The following is a 25075-nucleotide window of genomic DNA, read 5'->3' as shown; positions in this document are numbered from 1 at the left end:
GACTGCTTCCACTTTTCCAGTCAGTGCCCAGCACTTCACCGATCAGAAACATCTATTGAATGGGTACCTAAGGGAAAACATTCATGAAGCTCAAATTCCTTTTTGTTGGGCAGAGCTTACGCATAACCATGTCTGAAGAAGGGTTCCTAAGGAGGCAGTGGGAACTTCTTTAGATTCATGTTTTGCACTTACCACAAGCTTTTTCCTGATGGCCTCAAGTTTTTCAGTAGCTGCCGCCAGTTCTAAGTTTGCTTGGGCTAATGCTTGGCGTTTTGGTTCGACATCACAATAGACCTGAAAATCCACGTGGGGTTTAACTCAGAAGGCAATACAGATGTGAATGGGAAGAATAATCACTTGACCTTACATAGGCTGAGCACTCTGCAAATAAAATCTCTAGTTTACCAAGTAATTTGCTGTTTCTTTACCATGGCATCAGCTAAGGAAAAGTAGACAAAGTCTCCCACTCTCTCTCTGGATCTCCATTGGTTACTTGTTTATTCTGGACCTTAGAGTTACAAGTACTTGCATAGAATGCTCTAGAGGTCAAACTCCATGAATATTCTAAGATTTTTTTTTATCAAATATGGAGATAATCCTCATATAACTAGAAAGTGCAGGTGCATGAAACACAGCTAAATTTATGATTAAATCTAGACTCTGAGGCAGAAAGTAAGCATGGAGAAATTCTCTGAACACCGGAAGTGGGAGATGTTCTTGCACATAATGAACCACACATTCACTTTACTTTCTTTTTGAAGCACCTGTTTTAAGTATGTGTTATTTCAAGGAACCATTTAAGAATTTGAGTGGACCAAGGAAGTCAACTTGTCTTTCTTTATAGCAACACAACGTAGCTATAGTTCAGATCTGTGCTCATCTTTTCACCAATGGAACACAGTGCTTAGGCATTTTATTATGGAGAGATGCTATACACCTACTGTAAACTCTTGGGCTAAAAGATTTCCATGAGAGAAAGATCAACAAAGTCCTGCTCCTGGGGTTCCACAGTGTGAAGGATATAACCTTATTTTATGGAAACCACTTGAGGAATGACATTAACTACAATTGACTTTTTCTTTATAATTCCATATCTGAATACAACATATGTCTCAGAATCTTGAGACAGTTCCTCATAGTCATGGGTTATAGTTTCCTTTTCAGTACTCTGCAAAGAGTTAAGAACATAGTTGGCTGATAAGTATTTGATCAATGAATGAAAGAAATGATAATCTATCTATGTTGCAAATTTCAGATTAGACTATCTACAGGTAAAACACTGTCATTAAAATACTAAAAGAAACAAATAGTTATTTCCTCATCTCAGTATGCCTGCAATAAAGATTGCGTGTATTTTTGCTTTGAGAGCAGGGATTTAATTCAACATGAATTCAGAGTTGCAGTTATTTCATGTCAACATGAATCAAATATTTTAATGTAAATAAACATGATTTATACATGCAACAAATTTTTCTCTAATTGAAATCAAATTAATTGCTGCTCTTTGATCTAGAGTGGCTAATTATTTTACTCTTAAAAAAAGACAGTTTTGAACATTTAAAATATCCTCCTATATAGAATTCTGTTAACTTGAACACATTCATATCTTCTTCTTAAAAGTGCATATCCTTCTTTAGAAAACTAAATATCAAATTACATTTTCTGCTGATGTGGAAATTGATTCTTATGGCCCTACGTGGATAATGCCTGTAAACCATCAGATTAGGAATGATACCTCATAGAATTTAATGATGTTGATAACCCAGGCACAGAGACCAGCTGCTGCAAAAGATTTGGTCTGAATCAGGTTTGGATTGAACTCTGGGTCTTTCAAATACTGTTCATTCACCACTTTGAGGCAGTTCTCTGGAATGTGTTCTTTGTCATAGTTAATTAACGCTTGCAAAAAATCATCAACCTGTAAAGCAAAAAGACTTATTGCAATGAACCCATTTTGGATGCAGAGAAAATTCCAAGATCAAAAGTTAAAACCAGCTTTTAGGACTTACATTACAAAGGCAAAATTGGCAAGCAGCATTTATCCTACTGTTTGACTTTTTCAGTCTTTATACTATGAAGTTAGAATTAGCAATGGACACTTTTAAAACCTCTTCTATCCCAGGGTAAAATATTCAGGCCCAGCACAGGAGGTATTCACATTTTGAAGAAAGGGAGAAAAGAAAAAGCAAAACACATACCAAAAAGCCCCTTTGCTTCACCTTCTTGTACATTAGTAACATTTTTCAAGCCTAAGAAACCCATGTAATTTTCTCCCTCCTACACTTAACGGCTTTCATAATTTTGCAAATAATTAGCAACCTTCCACCTGCAGCTGGCACTGCCTTAGGTATGCCACAACCCCGAGCTAACCTCCAATATGGCTAACAAAAGCTGCAGGCCTAGAGAACACACAGCCAGAAAGATGGCTTCTTTAGACTTGAACATCTTTTGCTATCATGCACTACCCCAGAGCACGGACAGCAATACAGAAACTGTCAGCACTTTCATTTTCCCAGGCGGGCCCATACCTTTCCCATGAAAATTTTAGCTGCTTTCCAACTTCGATCTTTCGGCACTCTACCCCGGGGAGCCAGGAGGACCATCACAGCTGCAGTGACATTGGTAACTGCATTTGGTGGGTTGGGAAAGGTTTTCAGCTCAGTGAGGTTGATCTGAAGAAAAGTTGATACACACACAGGATTAGGGAAGGCTGGAGAGGCAAGTTTCCAAGCTGGACTTCAGTGCCACCCCATCATCGTACCAGTCACGATTTATCAGTTCATTGCCCCCCCAGGGACTCTACCTTAAGACCCTTGGGAGCTCAGTTCCTGCTGGGCACTTCTCTGATTTCTACCTTTTTTTTTGCTCCCAAGAAAAGGAATCCATTGGTTTATAGCTGTCCTGCAAAGCCCTGCTCATAGAGGCCGGAAAATTATGTAAGCACAGAGGCTACAAAGTATTTATGGATTCAGTTCCATCAATGTAATATTTGTATTTTAACCAAGCCCTCCCATAAATATGATTCCTTAAGTTCAGTGTCTCTTAGTTTCATTTTTCTGCTTTATGTGCACAAGCAAGAAACATCTTCCATTATAGTTCAATGACTCTTAACTGGGAGGGTTCCAAATAGTCTGAAGCTTCTTCCCTACTGCCTGGTCCCCTCAGAGCACAGAACTGATTTACTCAACAGACGGAATCAGTGGTTAAATTACAAGAACCAGGGCAAATGCTTTGGGGCAGGAGTTAGTATCTGTAAGAAGCACATGTAGGTTCATAATACACGATTTAAAAAACAACTGGCTATTTCCTATGATTATTTTATAAGCTGTAAAATAAATTCTTGCTTACAAAACCATATTGAATGGTGAAACTGACTCTGCTCCCTTATGAGAAATTGACTATTTATTTGGTAAATGATTACGAAGAATCATTGGGCATGAAAGTAAGAACAAGAGCAAATTCTTGAAACATGTTAATAATAATTGAGAATTGGCTAACCAAGATGGTTTCATCATAGATATTCAGTAGATTAGACAAAGGGGAATGATGGGAAGGGAGAGGAGATAGGAAAAGGAAAGATAGTGAAGTAAATCTGAAATAATAAATAATAAATAAATAATAATAAATAAATAAATAAATAAATAAATGATACAGGAATACACCATAGTAAATCCCACCATCGTGTACATCCATAAGAATAGAATCCCAATTAGAATTATATTCCATGCTTATATAATTACATCAAAAGGAATGCTGTCATGTATAACTAAAAAGGACCCATAAAATTTTTTAAAAATTAAAAATATACTCAACTTTGTATTTTAAGTGACATTAACTTATTTTGTCTGAATAAAGATCAGAGGAAAATCTGCAAATCTGGGGAAGCAACTCTATAGAAGATAAATATTAAGAGATAACCAGATACTCTTCTATTGTTTTCTAATTTTTTTTTTCCTATGACTAGGATAGTCTTACCAGAAAAAAAAAATTGTGATATATCCTATTTCACAATCTGCTTTATTAACTTATTAGGAACATTTCTCACGTTGATAGCTAGTCTTTAACAATATTTTGATGGCAGTATTCAAATGTGTAATAATATTCTACCATGATATATTTATATTCTTTAAAAATTTTTCAGTTTTACAGTAATACTGTAAAACTCTTATAAAACTGTTCATAGCCAAAATTATTTCTTTAAAATATTCAGAGAAGAATTTGAGTGTTTCTCTGATCCCTTACTTTTTAAAGTTACATCTTAAACTTAGGCCTGGCAGAACCCCAGGGCAACATTAGTTATTGGCTCTTAAAATAATATTGCCCACCATTTCATTTTTTCTTACAATACCCTGGTGGCAAACAAAGAATATTTCTCAAATTCAAATGTTCAGTGAGCTCTTGCTACTATCTAATATGAAACTGGGAGTCATGGGGGGACCAGCCTTGAAATCTTTGCTCCTATTACTCTTACCATGAGGGTCTCTTACCAGTTTTGTTGTTTTGCTTTACAGTTGAGGCTACTTTTTGTATTCCAGAAGAAATAAAGAATCCCTCACATAGTTCTTAAAGTAACATATAACTTGAAAACTGGATTTGGGTGCAATCCAGCTAGATTTCATAAAATTATATACCACATAGTGTTGGATGTGGTCACAGGATAAGGGGTAGGGGAACAGACACCTGGATGGGAAAAGAAGTTGAACTAGAAAGATGATCTCAAAGGTTGTTTTGATTTTAATATTTTTATGTATTTTTTTCTTTCAAAAAACTGCACGACTACATGGGTATATTCTTTGCTCAGTTGTTAAAACTCTAATAACCTTTGAATATTATTTTGAGGAAACCCACAAGCCAAGAAATCATACCCTGTTGAGCGTATTGAGTGCAGCTGTGGCAGCCACCAGGGCTGGCTCAGCCTTTAGCAAGTCGGCCTCACATTCCCTCTGCTTCTGGGACACTTCCGTCTGAATGGCTGCCACCTAATCAGAGAGGAAAGGCACATAAACCCACATACACAAATTATTATGTCAGAGATCTCTATTGAAAAGTGCAGATTGACTCACATGCACCTGTTAAATAATTCATTTGTCTAAACTTTGAATAGGTGAGGAATTTGTCATAAAAACTAATTTCCCTTCAGGCACAGTATGTATATAAAGCTTTGTAAATGTACAAAACACACATGACAAATCCCAAACCAAATGGATTCAAATATTAAAGTCCTCCAAGAAGAGCTTTGACTCATTTAATTATAAGGTACTGCTAATAATAAAAACAAGATTAAGCAGGCATTCTTCTGTTCAATTTTCTTTTTCCCTGAGTCCCTGACAAGTGAAAATCCCAGCTGGATCAGCAATCTAGGGTACAAATATTCTTGCTTGAATTTTTATCTAATTTTTGCTAACATTGGTTTCTCTTTAAGAACAGATGTGAAGTTCTTTTCATTCAATTGGGCAGAAGATAATCTTGTCTGTGGTCATGTATTGCATGCTTAATTACAAGGAGATTTTTTTTTTTTGTTCAATTACTGGTTTCTCCAAGGACCTGATCAAAAACCATAGAGACAAGAGCCCAGATCCATTTTGGATAATGGAACAATGATACTACTACATAGTCTCCAGGGGCAGGTTGAGTGGTACCCCTTCACAGGTCAAAAGGACACTGCTTGTATGGACACAGGGAACCATGCTGGTAAACTTCAGCCAAACCAATAATACAAAGCTGGGGGACTTTTACCTCTTCTTAGGATAACTATGGAATTTGAATGGCCAAGAAGAATGCATTGTTAGTCCTCAGCAAAAATCTGAGACTCAAAGCTGTAGCTCTAGGCACCGGCACTTAGGGGATGGGTCCTGTGGTGATGGTGATTGTGGAACACAAGTGTGAACAAAAAGTGAATTTCTTCAGATAGGTTTGGAATGAACAGGTTTAACCATACCATAAAATTAAACACTGCTCACAACAAATTATGTTGTCTACTACAGCTTTATTAGTGGTAATTACCCTTCTCCTGATTAACCATTATTTTGCTGTATACTGCACCTTTTATGAACATAATTGGTTCGGGGTAGATATGTGATCTCCTGCTAATGCACGCACAGCTACTGTTAATGTAAATAAGAAAACTCTGCATGCTTACTGAGAACCACTCCAAAATCACAACCCTCAAACACTGCCAGGAATGGACCATGAAAATTCTAAAAAAAAATTCAGTGTGCTGGAGAATACAGTTTCAGATGAAAGAAAGCATGGCATCATTTTAAAATCACTTAAAATTGGATTTAAAATCCTAGACTTTGTGTGTATGTGTGTGTGTGTGTGTGTGTGTGTGGTGGGGATTAAACCCAGGACTGTAGGCATGCTTGGCAAGCACCCTATTTATGAGACACACCTCTGGTCCTCAGGATTATAGCCTTTTAGTACTAGGAGAAACCTTACAGAGAAGTTCTTTTAAGTGCTATTTCTAAGAGACGGGGGTGCAACCACTCTTATCCTCTGGAGCCCTTGACCGTTAATGGAGTATTATTCCTTTGAGTTACATTTATAAACAAGATAATCGTGAACACTAAATAAAACCCCACAAACACAAAGGAAGAAAACACTCTACATTGGTCAACTTATTTCTATTACCTCTTACCCTAAGGTGCAACTATACCAGAATGCTGAAAATTTGCTATATCTCATTGACTTGGTCAACTACAGCATGCAATTTCCTCTACCTGATGGTTCCTGGATAGGGTTGATGAGGCTCAACCTGGAGAAGAGGGAAGAGCTTTCTGGATTGCCTAGGAGGTGTGCTTTCCCTCTACCATGGTCATTAAAGCAGAGTTGAAGACGGTTTCATCCTTGGGTACACCAAAAATCTTTTGCTATTTAGTAATCAACAGCTCCTTGAAGATGCTCACAGAATTTTGTGGTTCTCACACAGAGAATAAAGTTCCCCAAATTGCTTAGTTATAAGCTGTACTGTGTCTGCCCAGTACCTCAAAATGTGATTCTACTTGGTAATAGGGGCTTCACAGATGTGATAAAGCTACAATGAGGCCATTCAGGTGAGCCCTAATCTAATTGTTGTTCTTAGTGGAAGTTTGGAAACATAAATGAGACATCAGGGGTGAGTGTTCATACAGAAAAGGCCAGGTGAGGACAGAGTAAGATGGCAGCCATTTATAAGCCAAAGAGACAGTCCTCAGCAGCAAGCAAGCCTGATAAAACCTTGATTTTAACATCAGCCTCCACAGCTGTGGAGAAACAATTTCTGTGATTGAAGCCTCCCAGTTTGTGACAGTTTGTTCTGGCAGCACTAGCAAACTAACACACTGCTCTTACCTGCTTTCAGACTATATGAAACTCTTGATGGCCCTCCAAAACCTGGACCCACCCACATTTAGGAAAAAAAAACCCACATACAAACTAAAAGCCATTCAAAAATCAAAAAGGAGATCCAGCTTTTGAAGAGAATATATTATATCATTTAAATTTGGAAGGTATTGCTACTCATGAGGACCATATTTTGAAAGCTATCACAGAACCATTAGAATTTCAGAATTTGGGCTGATAAGTCAATGGTGGAAAGAGAACAGATTTTCATAAGCTTACGGGTACTTGTGCTGCTTGAAGTCATTGCTGGTCACAAGAATGGTTCTTGTTTCATAAAATTTGAAACAATAATTTGAACCTGCTTCTCTATATGGGTTGTCAGCCTCTAAACCTCAACATATGTTTAGTCATATTAAATGTGACAATGTACTTTGTGAACTGAGCAGCTCACAATGATGGCTCATGGAGTAAGCCTGAGGAGCCCAATTTCACAGAATCAGAGAGTCCACCTTTGCCCTTTTGAGCAACTGCATAGTATCTAGCACACTGCTAAACACGACATGTGTGAGCCCAGAGCATGCACTCAGGTGTTAGTTAATTGCTTGCCTCTATGTAGTTTAATTACAAATAGACCTTTCCCTGATCACCTAATTTAAAGTAGTTCCTTCTACTATTACTTCTATTAGATTTATGTCAGAGCATTTATCTAACTCATAATATATTGTTTCTAGAAGTGTTATTTTGTCTCCTGTTAGTCTTTTCCATTGAAATGTAAGCTACATGAGTGCACCTAGCTTGTCAAGTATCTCCAAGAGCCTAGAAGAGGGCCTGGCCCCAAAAAACAAAACAAAAAAACAAAAACAAAAACTCAGTTAATGTTTGTTTATAATTAAGCTCCATGGGTAAAATGAAAGTGTGTATAAGTTTTGGTATGGATTAGATATACATTATAGTACATGTCTTTTTCATGTTTGATGAACCTCAGAAAACAATATATCAAAGGAGTTCTAATTGCTAACACCTTTTTACTTTATGAGGATTTTACCTTAGGAATTCACTTGTGAAAATACTCCTAGAATACCTGTCATTTTTTTAAGACCTCCAAAAGGTATCCGTGGCAATAGGTTATAATAATGACTAGAACCTCATACATTTTTATAATGCCTAAAAAATATCTCCTGGGTGGAATTAGCTTATGATAATCACACCTGGATGATATCTAATTGCTTAATATGATACTTTTAAGGACATTCTCCACTTACCTGAAACACAATGGCAACATTTATTATCAAATTAGAAATTGTATACCTATGGGTCATGCTAAATGTGCCTTATTGTCAATTATAAATATGCTGTATCTTTTTAAAATTGTTTGTTTAGAGTTCTGATTTTCAATGTATTTTTTAGCCTTTAGTTGTGTAAGATAAAGGAAAAAATGCATGATATGTTAGAGGAAAAAAAACACACAACTTGATTATACACTAATGACTGGCAACACCACCAGAAAAACTCAAATATGTTCTCGTATCCTAAAATGCAAGGATAATGACGTAAAGCCTATCAATGAGAGTGTATGCAATTTACAATTTTTTTTTAATTTTTACTAACTAGGTCCTGGTTATGTTCTTTTGTCTAAAATAAGAAATGTCTACTCCACAATTTCTAGAAAGAATATTTATTGATTATCTGTTTACTATGCTATTTCTTTTGTGAAATAAGATACATAAGAATTTTTTTTCCATTTGCAGCTCAAGAAGACAAAAATGAAGTTGTATTTATTTCAGAATCACTTGAAACCCGAGTACAAAGAAAGCAGACTATATAATCTTAAAAATAATTGTTTCCAACAATAAAATACAATACAGAATGCCAGGGCCTCAACTGAATCAAAAAGAACAAATTTAGCTTAGGACTTAATAATAAACTCCACTTATATTATTAAAATGCAAAATTTGAAAACCATCTTGCAAAGTGACGGAATGGGCTTTGTTAACAATTGAGTTGTTCAATTTGCCTAAAAACTGAAAACCTTTTGAAACCTCAGAGGTGACTTCCTGACCTTTACTGTATTACAAATAGGCCTGATGTTCAAGATCCACATCCATTATATGCTTGAATGAGCTCAGTATTTATTGTTCTTTCATATCATTAAAAGAGCTAAAAGGTTGGGAAAATGCATAATGTAAGGAAAGGTCAAGTGGTAATCATGGTGTGAAATGCTGTTACATGTGTAGCTATAATAATTCTTTAGACTTTATGCTCCCTGGAGAGGAAGTTGTTCAAAATTGTTCACCTACAAAGGTTTATTTTGTGCTAAATATAGCTCAGCACTCTAAGTGGGGGAATTAGCCTGACCTTTCGCTCCTCGGTGTCCGAGATGGCCTTTTCCCGGCTCACTTTCTCCGTCTGAAGCCCGATCTTTGTGATCAGAGCTTCAGCATCCTGATTTCTCAGCTGTAACTCGGCTTCTTGAGAGGCAAGTCTGGCTTTCAGATCTCCCACCTAAAGGAAAAGTCATTATTCTGGGGTAACTTGTGTTGACAACAACAAAGAGCAGATTCAGCTTTGCTTTTTAGCATGGATTCAGAGACCTCGAATGGTTTGCGTCATGCATATTTCTACCCTGATTTTATTGTACTCTCATTTGCAACTATTTTTGTTTTGTTTTTGTTTTGTTACTGGGGATTGAACCTAGGGAGCTTAACCACAGAGCCACATCTCCAGCTCTGTTTGTATTTTATTCAGAGACAATGTTACTCTGAGTTGCTTAGGCCCCAAGTTGCTGAGGCTGGCTTCCAACTCATGATCTCCCTGCCTCAGTCTCTAGCACTCTGAGATTATAGGTGTGTGCTATTGCACCTGGTTCTCAGTGATTTTACAGGAAATATGATTATCTGCAAGACCGAAAAGTTTATCTTTGCTACTCAATCTGTGCTCTTGGGGAAGCACTCACAGAAGTCTCCAACACACTCCATGACAGTTTTTCTGATCCCATACAGCTCAGGCTCAAGGTAACAGAAGCCACAGGAAGACAGGTCTGGTAGCAAGCTGGAAGAACCATGCTTCGCATTCCCTAACAGAAAATGGCTGGAGGCTTCAGACAAGCTGAAGTCATGAATTATCCTTGTTTGTCTGCTGAGTAATTGGTTGCAAATTTATCCCACCTAACATGAAATGGTCTTCTTGATTTTTTCTCACCTCGTATGACATTTAATTCGTGGTCATGTGGACAACCCAACATTGAACTTCATACTTAGTAAGAAGGGCAAACTGTACACGAATTGTGGGGTATCAGCACAGTATGGCTAGAAGCTCAGTGAGCCCCACAGATGTACCTTTCTCTTCCTGGCCTACCACCAAATCACCTCACTCTGCTCTTGTGGAGTGCAGTCTGAGTTGTCAACAAACATAGCAACTAAAAAAAAAAAAAAAAGATTCTGCCCATTTTTTATTTGTAATTTCACTAGGTTCACAAGGTATCACACCAGGTTTCTAAGTTTGAGGATCATGAAAGTCAAAGTAAAAGTGAAGTGCTAGAGAAAAAAAATCACTGACTCAGCCGTTTGAAATTGTGATTAACTCTCCATCCATTTTCCAGAATATTACTGTTTTTAAAAATCATAGATTTATGGGAGTTCATAACCCACTTGAATCAAAGTGTGAAATATGATATATCAAGAACTATGTAATGTTTTGAACAACCAACAATAAAAAATTTAAAAAAAAATCATAGATTTGAAGAACACTCAAACATTTATTCAGACTCCATTTCTGAAGACATGTTAGTGGTCTCACCTTGTAGAACAACATCCCACTACATCCAAGCAAGCATATAATCCCCACCCCAACACAGGAACTTACCCTCTGCCTACAAAAGCATATCATGACTGCTGCTTCTATCATGATAGTTTAATCTAAGATTGATCTTGTAGCTTTTCTATGAACTCAGGGTAACCTTATAGAGTGAACATTTGCTTCTCTATTCTTTTTAGCCATTGAAACAAGTCTTCTTAGGCTATAGTCAAAAGAATTAGCCAAGAGACTAGGGAACTGTTACATCAAGCCCTGGTTTCAGTTTCTAAGGGAGCAGTTAGCTCCAAAATATCCAAAGTGACTTTAGCTCTAGGAGGGGGACTTTTATTGATAAAGAAATGTCACTATAGCTATCTGCGATGACCTAAGCTGACATCCAGAGGGGTTATATGGCTGAGAAAGGGGTTTATAGCTGTATAATAATTCATAAACATTGTTAAGGTTTAGATACTTATATTCCCAATGGTTCTGTGGAATTGCTTAAGGCAGACAGGCCCACAGAGCTTGCTCCATAATGAAGGCTTTCTGCTCCACATACCACCTCTTCTTATACTATGAGGCTCCCCAGTTCTCTTACATAGGCAATTAGACTTTCTGTTCATAATAAACTGAATTTTAAAAAAAACCTATCACTTAGCTATTAAATATTCCAACCACTTTTCTGCTATTAAAAGCATTCCCTATGCAAATAACTAACGAAGAAAGAAACCACCTGCATTTCTTCATCAAGACTTTGTGCATCTTCACAAACTTCCTGCCTATTACTTTTAACTGAGGGAGAACAGGGAGACCCACATAGCTCTGTACTCAGCAGACACAGTGGATCAGCTCCCCCATCCCTGACTTACCAATACATAACTGGGGTGATTACCAAATCACAGACTCTCTCTTTACTTCCCTGTGGCTGACACACTGCTGCCCCGGGATGACCCAGGATTCTATACTATTCCACTTTCCCTTAGAGTTGATTTCACAAATGACAGAGCTAAGTGTGGCAGGGATATTTTTTTTTTTGGAGGGGTTGTAGTGGTCAGGGACTTCCCATCAGTAGCTCATCACTGGGTGGCAACACTATCATTTCCTGGGCAAAGTCAACAGGTTCAGTTTGGAGCATCATTAAAAGAATATAAATTCTTGGTAACACAAAGCTCCTTCCTTATCACCTTAGTTCAACATCATATTAGCTCAATAGGACTCCCAGGAAAACTTTTACTGAGGGGAAGGATCTTGATTGAAGTGAGAGAATAGGAGAGATGAGTAGAGGGAAGAAAAGGAGGACGAGAATGGGGAAGAGAAGAAGAGTAAGATATATTGGAAGGGGAAGGAGCAAATGCAGATATGGCTGTGCTCTTGGGGGCTCCCCACACTTGTTCTACTTAGAATTTGGTCCCTACTGTCCTGAAAACTCTGAATTTTCTTGCCCAACCTATTTCATCCACAGCTCATTATAGATCAGTGTTTCATCACATTTCTGTTCCTGGTGTATGGAACAAGGAGGAGGAGCTGTGTGGTGCTTCAGGCTGCAGAGTGCTAGAATAGTGTGAAAAAGTGCTAAAATATGTTCTCCAACTGGGTCTTGCCCTGTTTCTAGCCTAGGTACAGATAAGCCACCCAGCCCTCATGGAAAAAAAAAAAAAAATTGGCTCAAGAAGAACTGTCCCTGGAAAAGCATATGAGAACAGCACCTGATGACAAAACTTTGAGAAACCTATGAGTAATTCTGATTTTGAGATGAGCACCAGTGAGAATTTATTTTACTTAGAGCCCAGCTGTCTCAGAGAAAGACTGAGCTATTCTTCAAAGTCTCCATTGTCTTCCATTCTAATCCCTTTGACCAGTCACAGACAGGTACCTTGGTACCATGGACAGCGCATGGGCAAATAGAACAATACAGACCTGGGTTCAATCCCACCCCTCCCTGATTCTCTGGCCTTGAACTCTTTAAGCTCAGGTATAAAACTGCAGTAACATCTACTTCACAAACCTGTGTGTTTTGCCAATGAAATGAGATTAATATCATGTGCTAAATCTCTCCTGCTTTATACCTGCAAGTTAGAGATATGGTCCTTAGAGATAGTAGGAACCTTACTACTGAGGATGAAGACATTACTGAGCATGTTTACCCTAGAGAACTTGGACTAAAAGCAGCACACCAGATACCAAGGTCAGAGAAAACTGCTGTACTTGGGGACTTCACCCATCATCAGCCAGGTAATGATGCCCTCATCAGGGTTGAGTACCTGAGACAAAAAGTGATTCTAGTTCCATTCTAGGATGGCAAAACTCCTGACTACAAGAGCAGAGCCCCAGAGAAGTCAGAGGCAGGAGAGGGAAATGGGCTTCGTCTGCCCCTTCAACACCCCACACTGCCCTGCATGGGCTCCAGCAGAGAAGAGAAAGTATCTCCCCAAACCAGTTGTGAAAGAATAACTGGCCTGTTCTTTCTGGACAGGAAAGCAGTAATAATGTATCCCTTGTGTCCTCAAGCTGTAAATTTAAAAGCTAGGCATCTTGTATAAATGTGGCAGGCACTGCTTCAAAAGGAAACATGTTTTTCTATGCAAGAGCAGAGGTTTCACTCTGTGGGAGCACACCCTGGTCATACCTGAGAGGCAGTGGTTTTTAGCTTCTGGATGCCATTCACCAAGTGCTCTTTCTTCTGGAAAACTTCTTTTTGTTTCTTCTTTAGTAGGTTCTTAAAGAGTGATATTTGTTCTAGAAAACTCTTTGGGGTGGTATAGTTGTGTCTTCTCTCATTCTGGTAATACCTGGTGCTCATTTCATTTACACTGGTGTGAACATGTGCCATGAAGAGGCTGATGCAATCCTTGTACAGTGGCTGGAAACAAATATTGCATTTTTATGAAATCCTTTCAAGTTAAAATTATAAATTAAAAAAATTGAAGAAAAAGCAACAAAATTATACAGTATTTTTTCCCCTAAAAATTTTTTCCAGCACAAATTACAGTAGAAACTGGAAGACTTACTTAATCTTTAAGAGATATCCACAGGACTAGAGAGATTATAATACAGCTTCCAACTTTTCTAACCATCTATCTACCAACTCTGTATGATCAAGGAATTTTATGTGCTCCACATACCAAACTCAAAAGCCAACATATGATATAAGTATTGTTCTTTACAACTTCATTTTTATCTATCAAGTGTGTGAAACAGAAATTAGAGAGACAATATTCTGAGGCTTTTTTTTTTTTGATGTTGCTTTCAAGCTAAACTTCAGACAAAGAAAACTGATAACCTTTCAAAATCATGGGAAAAACAAAAGCTGAAATTGACAAGTAGAGTGTTATGAGAACTACAAAAAACTAAACTGAATAAGCTTTTAAAAGCCACTGCTTCTGGGAAAAAAAATCATGATAATTTTTTTTGAGGGGGGGGGGACACTACCTCCAAATAAAACACAAAACAGAACAATTCTCCTTTGAAGATTTCCTTCTGTGCCCCCAACCCCCACTACCCATTCTTTCCATTGTGTCCTCTGTGACTTCTGAAGTAGTTAACTTTTTAATTTGTGGAGTCACATCTCCCTCATTTTAATGATTATTTATTGCATTCTGTACAAGATGAACCAGGTTCAATTAATCAAGGGGAGCCTAAAAATCAATTAATATGAATTAAATGAGCTACACCAACTCTTAGGAAAGTCACACATAATTTACCAAAGTGTTGTCAATAATGCTCAGACATCTTTGGGAACATTGCACACAAGTGGCTGGTGATGCAGTTAAATGCTTCAAATCTGCACCATCAATATTACAACCAGAGGTGCCAGGAGAGACAGGGCGATTCTTGCTGGGGGAAAAACAGCTGTTCCTGAGCAACATCTCTAAACACACTGCTTTCCAACCTTGTGAAAAAAAAAAATCTCTACATGGGTATAAAACCCGCACATGATTTGATTGTTCTGTGTATTAAAAATCCATCTTACTAATGACTGAAACAGTGTTTCAGCAAAGGTTACATATAAAATTTATAGGTGAGAATCCTGAATTTGTCTTTGTTTCATTATCAAATAGTGGAGTCAGAAAAATGGAATTTACAAGGAAGTTCTATAAACTTCATCTAAATCCTATTCCCTTGGGGATTTTTTTTTTTTAAGAGCCTGGCTTCAATGTAAACATGAACAGAAATTCACTCCTGCCCAGTCTTGTTTTAACCGGAGTTAGCAGTGCACACATACCTTTCTACAATACAGATAAATACTTCCTCAGCCAAGTGTAACCTCCTTACAGGAAGAAAAAGAAAAAAAAAGAATCCCTGGCCTCTGCCCAACCATGATCCTTATGAGGAGGCTCTTCGGAGGCACTGAAAGCTCTCTTTAACAACAGTTTCATTTGTAAGTCTCCTATGGAAAAAGTGGTTTCCGGTAGAGCTGGAAGTGGCCCGAGACAACTTGTCTCAATGGGGCAAAATAACTATTGTTATCGGGCTTAACAAAATGGCACAGCATGGGAGCCTGGAGGAGCCAGGGAGCAGCTGGTTGTAATTCACACTGTTTTTCAGAAAACTCTAATCGGTCCAGAACAGACCTCTTTGATGACTGGTCTTCCCTGCATTCTCAATTTGTCACTTTCTCTTATGATAAGGTCAGTAGTGACAGCACTTCCTGACATTAACAGCTGTGGCTTTTAAAAGGGTCATTGTAGAACTACTAATTGCAGTAATTTCATTAGCATAAATTATTTATTCTGCCATTCATTTATCTCCAGTTTTCTTTTGAGGGGGGAGCCGAGAGGGCGGCTTCGGGACTGCAGCGATGGCAGCGTAACACTGTATTTTTCACTTCGAGGGAAGAACATCATTCCTGCTAGATTTGGCCCCTTCGTGAACGTCCGTTGATGCCACTCTGTAAGTCATTCCATAACCAATCATGGGGAGGGCAAAAATAAAAATAAGCAGAGTGTCAGCCTCAAATGGTTATAAATTCAAGGTTGCCCCACCAAGCTGCTTTGGAAAACAATGCTGTCTGCTTTGAATCATCATATGCCAAGATGAAACTGCTTTTTTCCTTACATTAAGAGAAAGAGTATAATTTCCAGTTTCTCCACTGGCTCACTGTAAACACACAAACAACTCTCTGTTGCTTGGTGTGGCAGTTCTCTGTTCTCCGTTCTTCAGCAGGAACATTGCTGCCACACCAAGTACCCTGGCCACCTGACTCTCCGAGCGAGTGTCCACTATGATCACCTTGTTGAAAACACCTGACAGCAGAGTTGAATGACACCAATACCCAGAGGCCAGCACTAAATCAAATATTTAGGATTTTATAACTTCCTGAGACCAAAGAGACCAGCCAAAACAACTATATGCGTCTGTAAAATTAAATTTAGACTTGCAAAAATATTGTTTTCAAGGGAGGGAAGGGGAAAAAGCAAATGGAATGGGACAATTGAAAGAATCTTTTTTCTTTTTTTGAAGTTAAACTTGGGATAATTCTTATCTATAGTAAGTCTTGAAAGTTTTTCTCAGAAATTTTTTTCTGTATTAATTTTTTGAAATGTCAAACTGCTGAGTTATAAAATCTATTCTTTTATATTTCACTCATTTGGGGGCTGGTAAAAGAGAATATATTATTTAGACCCTTGTGATAGTTAAGGTGATTTATTAAATAATGAAAATGCAATCAAGAATAAGATGAGCAGGACCGCATTTTACCAAGACTCCTGTGCATCTCAGAGCATCAGAAAAGCATCTTGGGGGCAGCCAAGGAGCAGGGCTTAGGATGTAGGTTAAATTTGGAGGTCTGAAAAACAGGGTACATTGCTACATTCCCTATGCCTCCTCCTACCCTCAAAAATTACTCCTTTTTATTGTTTCTTTTCCTTCTTTCGAAATAGTCAAACATTGGAGATAGAGTCCAGATGAGGAGGGACAATGATGGGCTCTGGTGTCCAGCAGCAGGTGAGCCCTTGCTAGCTTGAGGATAGGCTATCCCTCACCTGTTGACAAGGCAACCAGTGGCCCCTCATGACAGTACTGATGGGAGAGAAAAGCAATGCAAGATCAGGGCAGTACTAGCCCCAGGGTGGCAGTGCCACCGATAGGATCGCCACTGTGCAGTGCAGCCACAGGTGTCAACTGTGACAGCAAACGTGGTTTTCTAAATTGCATTGTAATTTTTTTTTTTTGGGGGGGGTTCCCATTTGTTACTTTGTCTGGTGAATGCACTTTGTTAGTTTGCTTATGCTTTTAATTTTTCTGTTTTTAATTTTGAAGCTCTCATACTGGTCAAAGGAAGATCAAGTTCAGCCTAAACCAATGGTCTTCCTGACCTGTTCCTAAACATGAAAGAGGTAGCTTTTATTCCCTAACAGAACAATAAAACAAAGATGGTAGAGCTGGTTCTGGTAAGCCTGCACCCTGAGAAAGTCACAGAAGCACAGACTTGGAGGGCTCACGGCTCCACAAGTGAGTTAAGCTTCTGGCTTAAAGTATATCCATATTCCTGGGTGACCATAAAAGTGGGACTCTGCTTTACTGTTATAAGTGAATCCTAAAGTTCACAAAGCTGAATAACTCCTGGAAAGGAGTGCTCTTCTCCTTTCTGCAGCTCCATTCTCAGTTCAATTAACATGCACCAAGCAAGGCATACAGGACGGACAGATCCTCATGTGAGTGGGTAAAGGAGAAAGGACAGAGGAATGGGAAAGGATGTTGAAACTACTTGGGTTTTTCCTCACCCAAAAGCCTGGATGAGATTTAGGTTGGTTCAAGATCAATTTGGTTGTATTTGTTTTTGTACTGATATTTCCAAATGGTTTTCATATTCTTTACAAAAAGGACATTTCTCCCCAATTCATATAATTTCCATACCATGAGATTTTCTTTTTTACTCATATCTATTAATCCTAATTTATATTTTAGAGAAAAAATGGGGGTAAAAATAATTAATAAACATAGCTATCACTGAAAAAAATGTTAATACCGTTCCTGTTTGACCCAAGAATTTTTAAAAGAACCCACTGGAAAAGTAAGTCTTTAAATATAGCAGTAAAATGACCTTCCTCTTTGAGTGAACATCTCTTGATTGTTTTTGGAAAATGGTAGCAACACACGTCATTCATAGGCTAAACTCTAGAACGAATTCTGGATTGAAGAGGTGGGAGCCTGGAGAATAATTGCATTTTATTGAAAAGGCTGATGGCGCCAAGCTTTGTGATCACATGTAAGTGGCATCACATTAGGGCAGACAGCTTTAACTCTCCAGTTAGCCCCCGTGCCTGAAAAGGTTGTGCTCCTCCATCTTGCTCAGATCTAAACACTTCCCAACACAAATCTCACCCCTAGGCAGTTCATCTAAGAAATTTCCATTAACTAACTTCTCGTTTTATTTGCCATGTTTTCAAGTATGTCCATTGCTCGTTTTGTCCTGAGAAGCAAAAATTGCTGCTTTTCTTTTAATGCCTAGTGTCTCGTGCCTTCTTGCATGTTCCTAACTGGAATCCATACACTAACAAATCACCAAGGTCTTTACCCAAACACCTCCCCAGTGTGCTGCTTCCCACAGCATTTCCAACCCTACTCCCAGGGATGGGCAGAGGGCCTTTCCCTTTCTCTCTCCTTACAGTACCTCCTCCTATTTCCATTTTCAAATCTCCTATGAGAAATGGTGTATGTTGACATAAAGTCTTGAGATAAATATCTGGTGACACTTAAGTGTCAAAATGTTTTGGTCCAAAAAAAATTTTTTTTTTTTTGGATAGCTATCACTCAGTGTCAGGTAACTGAAAAATAACACAAACATTTATTTAGATGCAGTGAACCCATACCACTGGGTGCTGAGTGTGTATTGACAGAAAAATTATATGTCAACTTACATAAAACTGCTTGCTGTTAATGAATCCTTCCTCTGTGGCCAAAGGGGGTCACCTTGTATAAATACCTTACACTCATCAAATCAGGTCAATAATTAAGAAGTGCCTAAATTATAGTGATAACTTTCAGTCTTAATGATTGAAATTAAAACTAAGAAAGTGATCAAATTAGTACTCATTCAAAAAATTTAAAAGCTTTTTTTGACCTCTACAGAAAAGACACCACGTGTTTTTAGGAGAACACGGACACACGGCACTGTGAATCATAATTATTGCTCCTGAGCGACAAATTAGGAAGGTGGGAAAGTTAAATAAGCACCTTGCACTGAAATGAAATCATCTGGCTAATTTGTTTCGAGGCATAATTCAGCTTGATAGAAAGGGTAGAGTGCTTTCAAAATTCTTATTTGGCTCTCAGAATCCTATAGGAGGCGTCATGACACCATCAGACAGAGCTTAGCACCTGGCAGGAGCCCTTTGGACTTCCAATGATGCAAATCTTGCCTCATCCAGCAGATGTCAATGGTCACTGGCATATCAAAGCTGCTTCCGTGGTAACAGTTTTCAAAGCGGCACCTACCTTCATGGGACAGAGCCAGCAAGAGGCAGCCAGAGACAAGCAACTTGCGAAAGTACTGTGCCAAATATCAGCTTAAACCATGCTGTGAGCTCCGGCTTCCTACCGCTTGAGAAAGTAAAGTTCAGAAACAAAGTACTCTGCTTCTTTTTCCTTCTTTACTAAACTAACCAAAGTGTAAAAGATTTCTGTAAGCCTTTAGCAGACATCATTTCCCTCTCTATTTATTAGTGGAAAAGTTGTAAGTGTGATTGTGGAGAACAGAGGGAGAGAGAGGCAGCTGAATGCCTAAAGGATCTATTGTACACGAATCTTCCAAGTTCAATGCTACTGCTTGGGTTCTCTCCTTGCAATCCAGCATGACATAATTAGATTTAACAAACATTTGAGGAGAAGACCAAAGAGGTTCCCCTCTACAAAATTCTGGAGGTGAAAGTGAACATTTGCTTGTGTGCTTAACCACACAGCTACTTAAAAAAAAAGTGGCAAAGGAAAAATGATGTAACAACCAATAAAGCTAGCTGCATATAAAAAATTAATTAAATATGCAAATATGCCTGGATATTTAACCATCTGGTGATCAAAAGATGTGATATTCAACAAAATGTTCAAAGACTGCTCTGGAAGGTAGCAGCTATGCCCTTTGGACTGAGGAAGATGACAACCGGCTGCTCATTATCAACTTTCTTGAGGAACTGACATCACTCCTCCCAGACCCCTAATTCCACCTCCCGCTCTGAGAGTCACTTTCAATGTGGGACCTATTCCAGGTGCTTTTCACCTTATCACTCCGTGGAGCAGGAAGACAATGCTTTCTAGGAAATGTTTGCCACCAGCACCTTCCTGAACTACCTCATCAGAAAGGCATTGCTCACAAATAAAACTTCCTCTCTAGGAAATCTAACTGCAGCTTCATGTTTATATTTCTTTTTCTTTGAATCTGAATGCCTGAAGGTCCCCCCCCCTTTCATGCAACGATTTTAAAACATATACAAATTTCATAAAGAAGAAATGACAAACCTACCCCATAACACACAAATTCAAAATACAAGTAAGCAGATATATTATTGTGAAACTGATAGGGCCAATACTGTCTCGAGAATAATCACAATAAATTGCCTTATGCAGTGAGAAATCGAACATGCCTTGGCTAAGGGTGACAACACTTTGGTTTAGGTTTTTAGTTGTCAACTTAAGGGGTTTATATTCAGTAAGGCCCAGTATGATTTAATGAAGGATGGCCTTGGCCTTCGGATGAGTCAGAACATGATGTGGACATACTCCAGTGTGCTCCGTGTGCCTCCGTCTCCACACGAAATGTTATTGTATTCCATGAAATGCAAACCACAGATGCTTTTATCACCTTAAATAAGGATGGCTTTTTTAGAGGAGTATTTTGGTTATGTCTGAGGACTTTTAGGGTGTTTGCATGTGAGACAAGGACTCAGGCAGACCCAGCATACCTCAATCCCCTCAGTGTCCTCAATGAACCTCCTGCTGACGGAGACCAGAGCCTCTTTTGGCCACGCGTGAAACCAGTCAATAGCAGTGCAGTTGACTATGGCTGGGAACTTCCTAGCTCTCACTCTCAGCGTGTGACCAACCGGAGAGAAACACAAAATGATCTGTGGAGACATGGGGGCAGGGCAGAAACAGGAGGGTGATGAGTGAGTGAAGTATGACACTGCAGTCTCAGACAAGAAAGGAGCACAGCCAAACTGTGACATTAAACACAGCGATGCTCCACGCGGTGGAGAGCAACCTTAACCTCTTACTAATGAGTGCAAACCCGTCCAAAGGCACATCATGGGACATACAGAAACACCACAGTGTGCTTCCCTCAAAAACTGTCCCTCTTCTTTCAGGCGTGTTTGATGATCATCATTCACAGTGGGACGTTTTACTCACTTCCACAAGTACCATTACAACAATAAAAGTCAGTCACCAGGATGCAACACCAGTACTTTCAACTACTGTTTCCTTCCATTCTGTAATTCATCAGATTCCCCAGAACTGTGCAACAGACTTTAAAAAAATGTCTTATCAGAGTATGTGTTCATCTCTACCTTCATTAAAAAGAAAATACATCTGCTTGAGTTCTCACTTCAGTTTTTAAAAGAATTTTTAAATTTTGGTTTAAATATGCTCCTGGGATTTTTTTTTTCAGTTTTCAATGTAAATCTGATGGTTTTTGAAGATTTAAAAGTTAATTCAAGAGCTGGGGATGTAGCTCAGTTGGTAGAGTGCTTGCCTTACATGCACAAGGCCCTGGGTTCAATTCTCAGTACCACCCCCCCCAAAAAAATTACAATGCTACTTGGGGTTGGGGTTGTTGCTCAGTGGTAGCGTGCTTGCCTAGCATGTGTGAGGCACTGGGTTCAATCCTCAGCACCACATAAAAATAAAATAAAGATATTGTGACCACCTATAACTAAAAAATAAATATTAAGAAAAAAAGACAGGGGAAAAACATTTTAAAAAAATAAGAGTTAATTCAAATCTGAATAAATCATCTCTTGGTGTCTGCTGTTGGGTGATTGGTTCCAGGACCTTTGCAGATATACCAAACTCCAAGGATGCTCAAGTTCCTTATATAAAATGGCACAGACAGTATTTGCATATAACCTGCATATAATTTCCTATATTCTTAAATCATCTCTAGATTGCTGATTATACCTAATGCTATGTGAATGCTTATTATGTTATATTGTTTAGGGAATGAAGACAAGAAAAAATTCTACATATTTTGTACATATGCATTTTTTTCTCAGTATTATTTGATTCACATAGGATGAATCTGCTGATGAGGAAGCCACAGGTAAGAAGGGCCAGCAGTCTACTTCCACACTTTCTTAAGGCACACAGGGGATTCTGTTGGTAGTGCCTGAATCTGGCCCGGGTAGTGTCACAGAAACTCAGTGGGAGGATGTTGGGTCTGACCCCATTTCTTCCCCTTCGTGAGGGTCCCCTCTGAACTACTGAAGGTTTTCAGAGGAGAAACGCCAATGAAAGTACTAATACAAGAGACTCTGCTTCTTTCCCCAAGTCCCTGAGGACCTTGAAGACCCTGGGGAAGACATACCACCTGAGAAAAGGTCTGAGGGAGAGGCTTGGATTCTTCTTTTCTAGAAATGTTGTACTTGATATAAAGCAAAGACCTTGTTGCTCCAAGTCTGATACCTTGAGATCAAGTAATTGATGAAATCATTTTCAAAGGATACAAACTGTTTTACTCATAGTGTTTTAAAAAATCCATGTCAAAAACAAAACCCCAGCATATATCAACCCCTATAATACCTCATTTAACAGGTATTTCTACGTTGTTTATTTTATATGCCATGTATGTTGAACAACTCAAGCTAAATAAATCCTAAGGTCTAAGCTTTTTTATTGTGATAAAAACATCACAAGATCTACATTCAACCAAATTTTTAGTGTACAGGATATTGTTAACTATGAGCACAATGTTATATAGCAGACCTCTAGAACTTTCTCATTGTGCATGACTGAAACTCTATACCTATTAAACAGCATCTGTTTCTACTTTTTTAAAAAAATTATTTACCTTTTTTGATCCTGTGGCAAAAGTCAGTCTCCTTTATTTCTATGAATTTAATTACTCATAAAAATGTATAGATACCTCAAATAAGTGAGTTCATGCAGTTTTGGTCCTTCAGTGGCAGGCTTATTACACTTGGCATGATGTCTTCCAGGTTTATCCATGTTGTGGCAAATGACAAGATTTTCTTCTTTTTAATCACTGAATTTTATTCCATTGTGCATATGTACGTTTTCATCCACCCATCTGTGGACAGACATTTAGGCTGTCTCCATGTCTTGGCTACTGCAAGTAATGCTGCAATGGATGTTTCAAGTGCAGATACCTCCTCACGATCCTGACTTCATTTCCTCTGGATGTATATCCAGTAGTGGTACTACTAGATCATCTGGTGATTTCATTTTTAATATTTTGAGGAATTATTATAGTCAATTTGATTGCAGCTACACTGGTTTACACTCTTACCAATGGCATACAAGAGTTCTGATAGCTCCATATATCCATTCCAACACTTTATTATTTTCCATTAAAAAGGACTGTCCTAGCAGACACACATAGATCTCATTGTGACACATTTCCCTGATAATTAGTAGGGTTGAGTATCTTTTCTATATTTACTGGCCACTCACTGGCACATCTTCTTTAGATAAACGGTTCTTCAAGTCCATTGTTCATTTTTCAAACTTGTTTTCTGACTGTTGAAGCACAGGTCGTAGGTCTCCATGACCTATTATATACATGGCTTCAATATTTTCACCCATTTTGCGGTTTGATTTTTTTTCACCCAATAGTTGGTTTTCTTTGCTGTGCAGGAACTTTTCAATTTAATGCACTCTCATTTGTTTATCTCTGCTGTTGTTTCCTGTGCATGTGATGTCATATCTGAGAAGTCATTGTAAAGACCAATGCTATCAAGATTTCCTCCACGGTCTCTTCCTGAAGTTTTATAGTTTTTTTATGTTAAAGTCACCTTGGTTGTTTTTTGCATATGTTGTAAAATAAGGCCTGATTTTTTTTTTTGAAAATGGCAAAATGTTTTTAGTGATGTATGAGCTGATGATCACTTATATTCAATATTCTAGTTGTCAATTGAATAATTGCTCTAATATTGTAAGTGCCAAGTACCAGTGCATGATTTTCACTTATATCTCAGTCCTCAGGTTTCTTGGCTTTCTTTTCTCCCTACAATTTAATATTTCTCCTTTCTTCCCAAGAAGTTGATTTCCACATCCAAATCACTTCTCATTGGTGCCAATTTTAGAAACTTCATTTACACATAATTGTAGCAGAGGAAAAAAAGCATTTTTTTTGGTATTTTGAAATCCCAAGTATTTTCATGACTTCTATATTTAATCTACTTCTATACTCATAATTGGCATAGTATCCGGTCTTAAAAATGTTAGAGAACAATGTGTCTAAACCATATTTACTCAGCCTCACAAAAATGCTTTACTGACATTGCTTAGTGAAATACTCATGGAATCTAGGTCTCTTCCTTTAGAGTGGACTGGAAAGTTTAGAGAATTTAAAATAAACCATCACAAATAATCTAAATTTTACTATCTAAACTAGAACCTGGGAGATAAATTGATATAAAGCAAAGACCTTGTTGTTAACAATAACACATAGTTATTCATTAGTAATTAGTAGTTCCTAAGAAGGGAATTGATAATACCATACTATCCTTGAGGATGCAATTATTGGTCTAATTTATTGATAATAATTCCTAGTTATGCTATAAAGACAGCACAGATTTTCCCCACCATCCAACTTTTCTCAGTAAGCAGTGCTATATGAGATTTTTCTGGAAGCCCATCTCATTGTGACACATTTCCCTGATAATTAGTAGGGTTGAGTATCTTTTCTATATTTACTGGCCACTCACTGGCACATCTTCTTTAGATAAACGGTTCTTCAAGTCCATTGTTCATTTTTCAAACTTGTTTTCTGACTGTTGAAGCATAGGTCTGG

The 25075-nt window shown here is 38.1% G+C and overlaps 1 protein-coding gene across 10 annotated transcripts in view; it reads right to left on the bottom strand.

Annotated features, from left to right (window-relative positions):
- The window catches only part of Dnah11 (dynein axonemal heavy chain 11), a 305840-nt gene that overhangs the window by 95769 nt on the left and 184996 nt on the right, over nt 1-25075 (bottom strand). For 9 of the 10 annotated variants that reach the window (XR_007346137.1, XM_048799700.1, XM_048799695.1 and 6 more), the window contains 7 exons: nt 21009-21170; nt 13739-13972; nt 9676-9822; nt 4866-4979; nt 2529-2672; nt 1736-1918; nt 193-294 (listed from right to left, as the gene is read on the bottom strand). Coding sequence is in view for 9 of the 10 variants with exons in the window: in XM_048799700.1 (XP_048655657.1) it covers nt 193-294; nt 1736-1918; nt 2529-2672; nt 4866-4979; nt 9676-9822; nt 13739-13972; nt 21009-21170 (1086 nt within the window). In the remaining variant the exon portion in view is untranslated. The remainder of the gene's footprint in view (nt 1-192; nt 295-1735; nt 1919-2528; nt 2673-4865; nt 4980-9675; nt 9823-13738; nt 13973-21008; nt 21171-25075) is intronic. The other variant, XM_048799703.1, reaches the window with a different exon arrangement.

The sequence above is a fragment of the Marmota marmota genome, unplaced genomic scaffold (genome assembly GCF_001458135.2).
Source record: "Marmota marmota marmota unplaced genomic scaffold, marMar, whole genome shotgun sequence".
Lineage (NCBI taxonomy): Eukaryota > Metazoa > Chordata > Mammalia > Rodentia > Sciuridae > Marmota > Marmota marmota.
The sequence above is the reverse complement of the archived record's forward strand: the minus strand, read 5'-3'. Positions and strand labels throughout refer to the sequence as shown.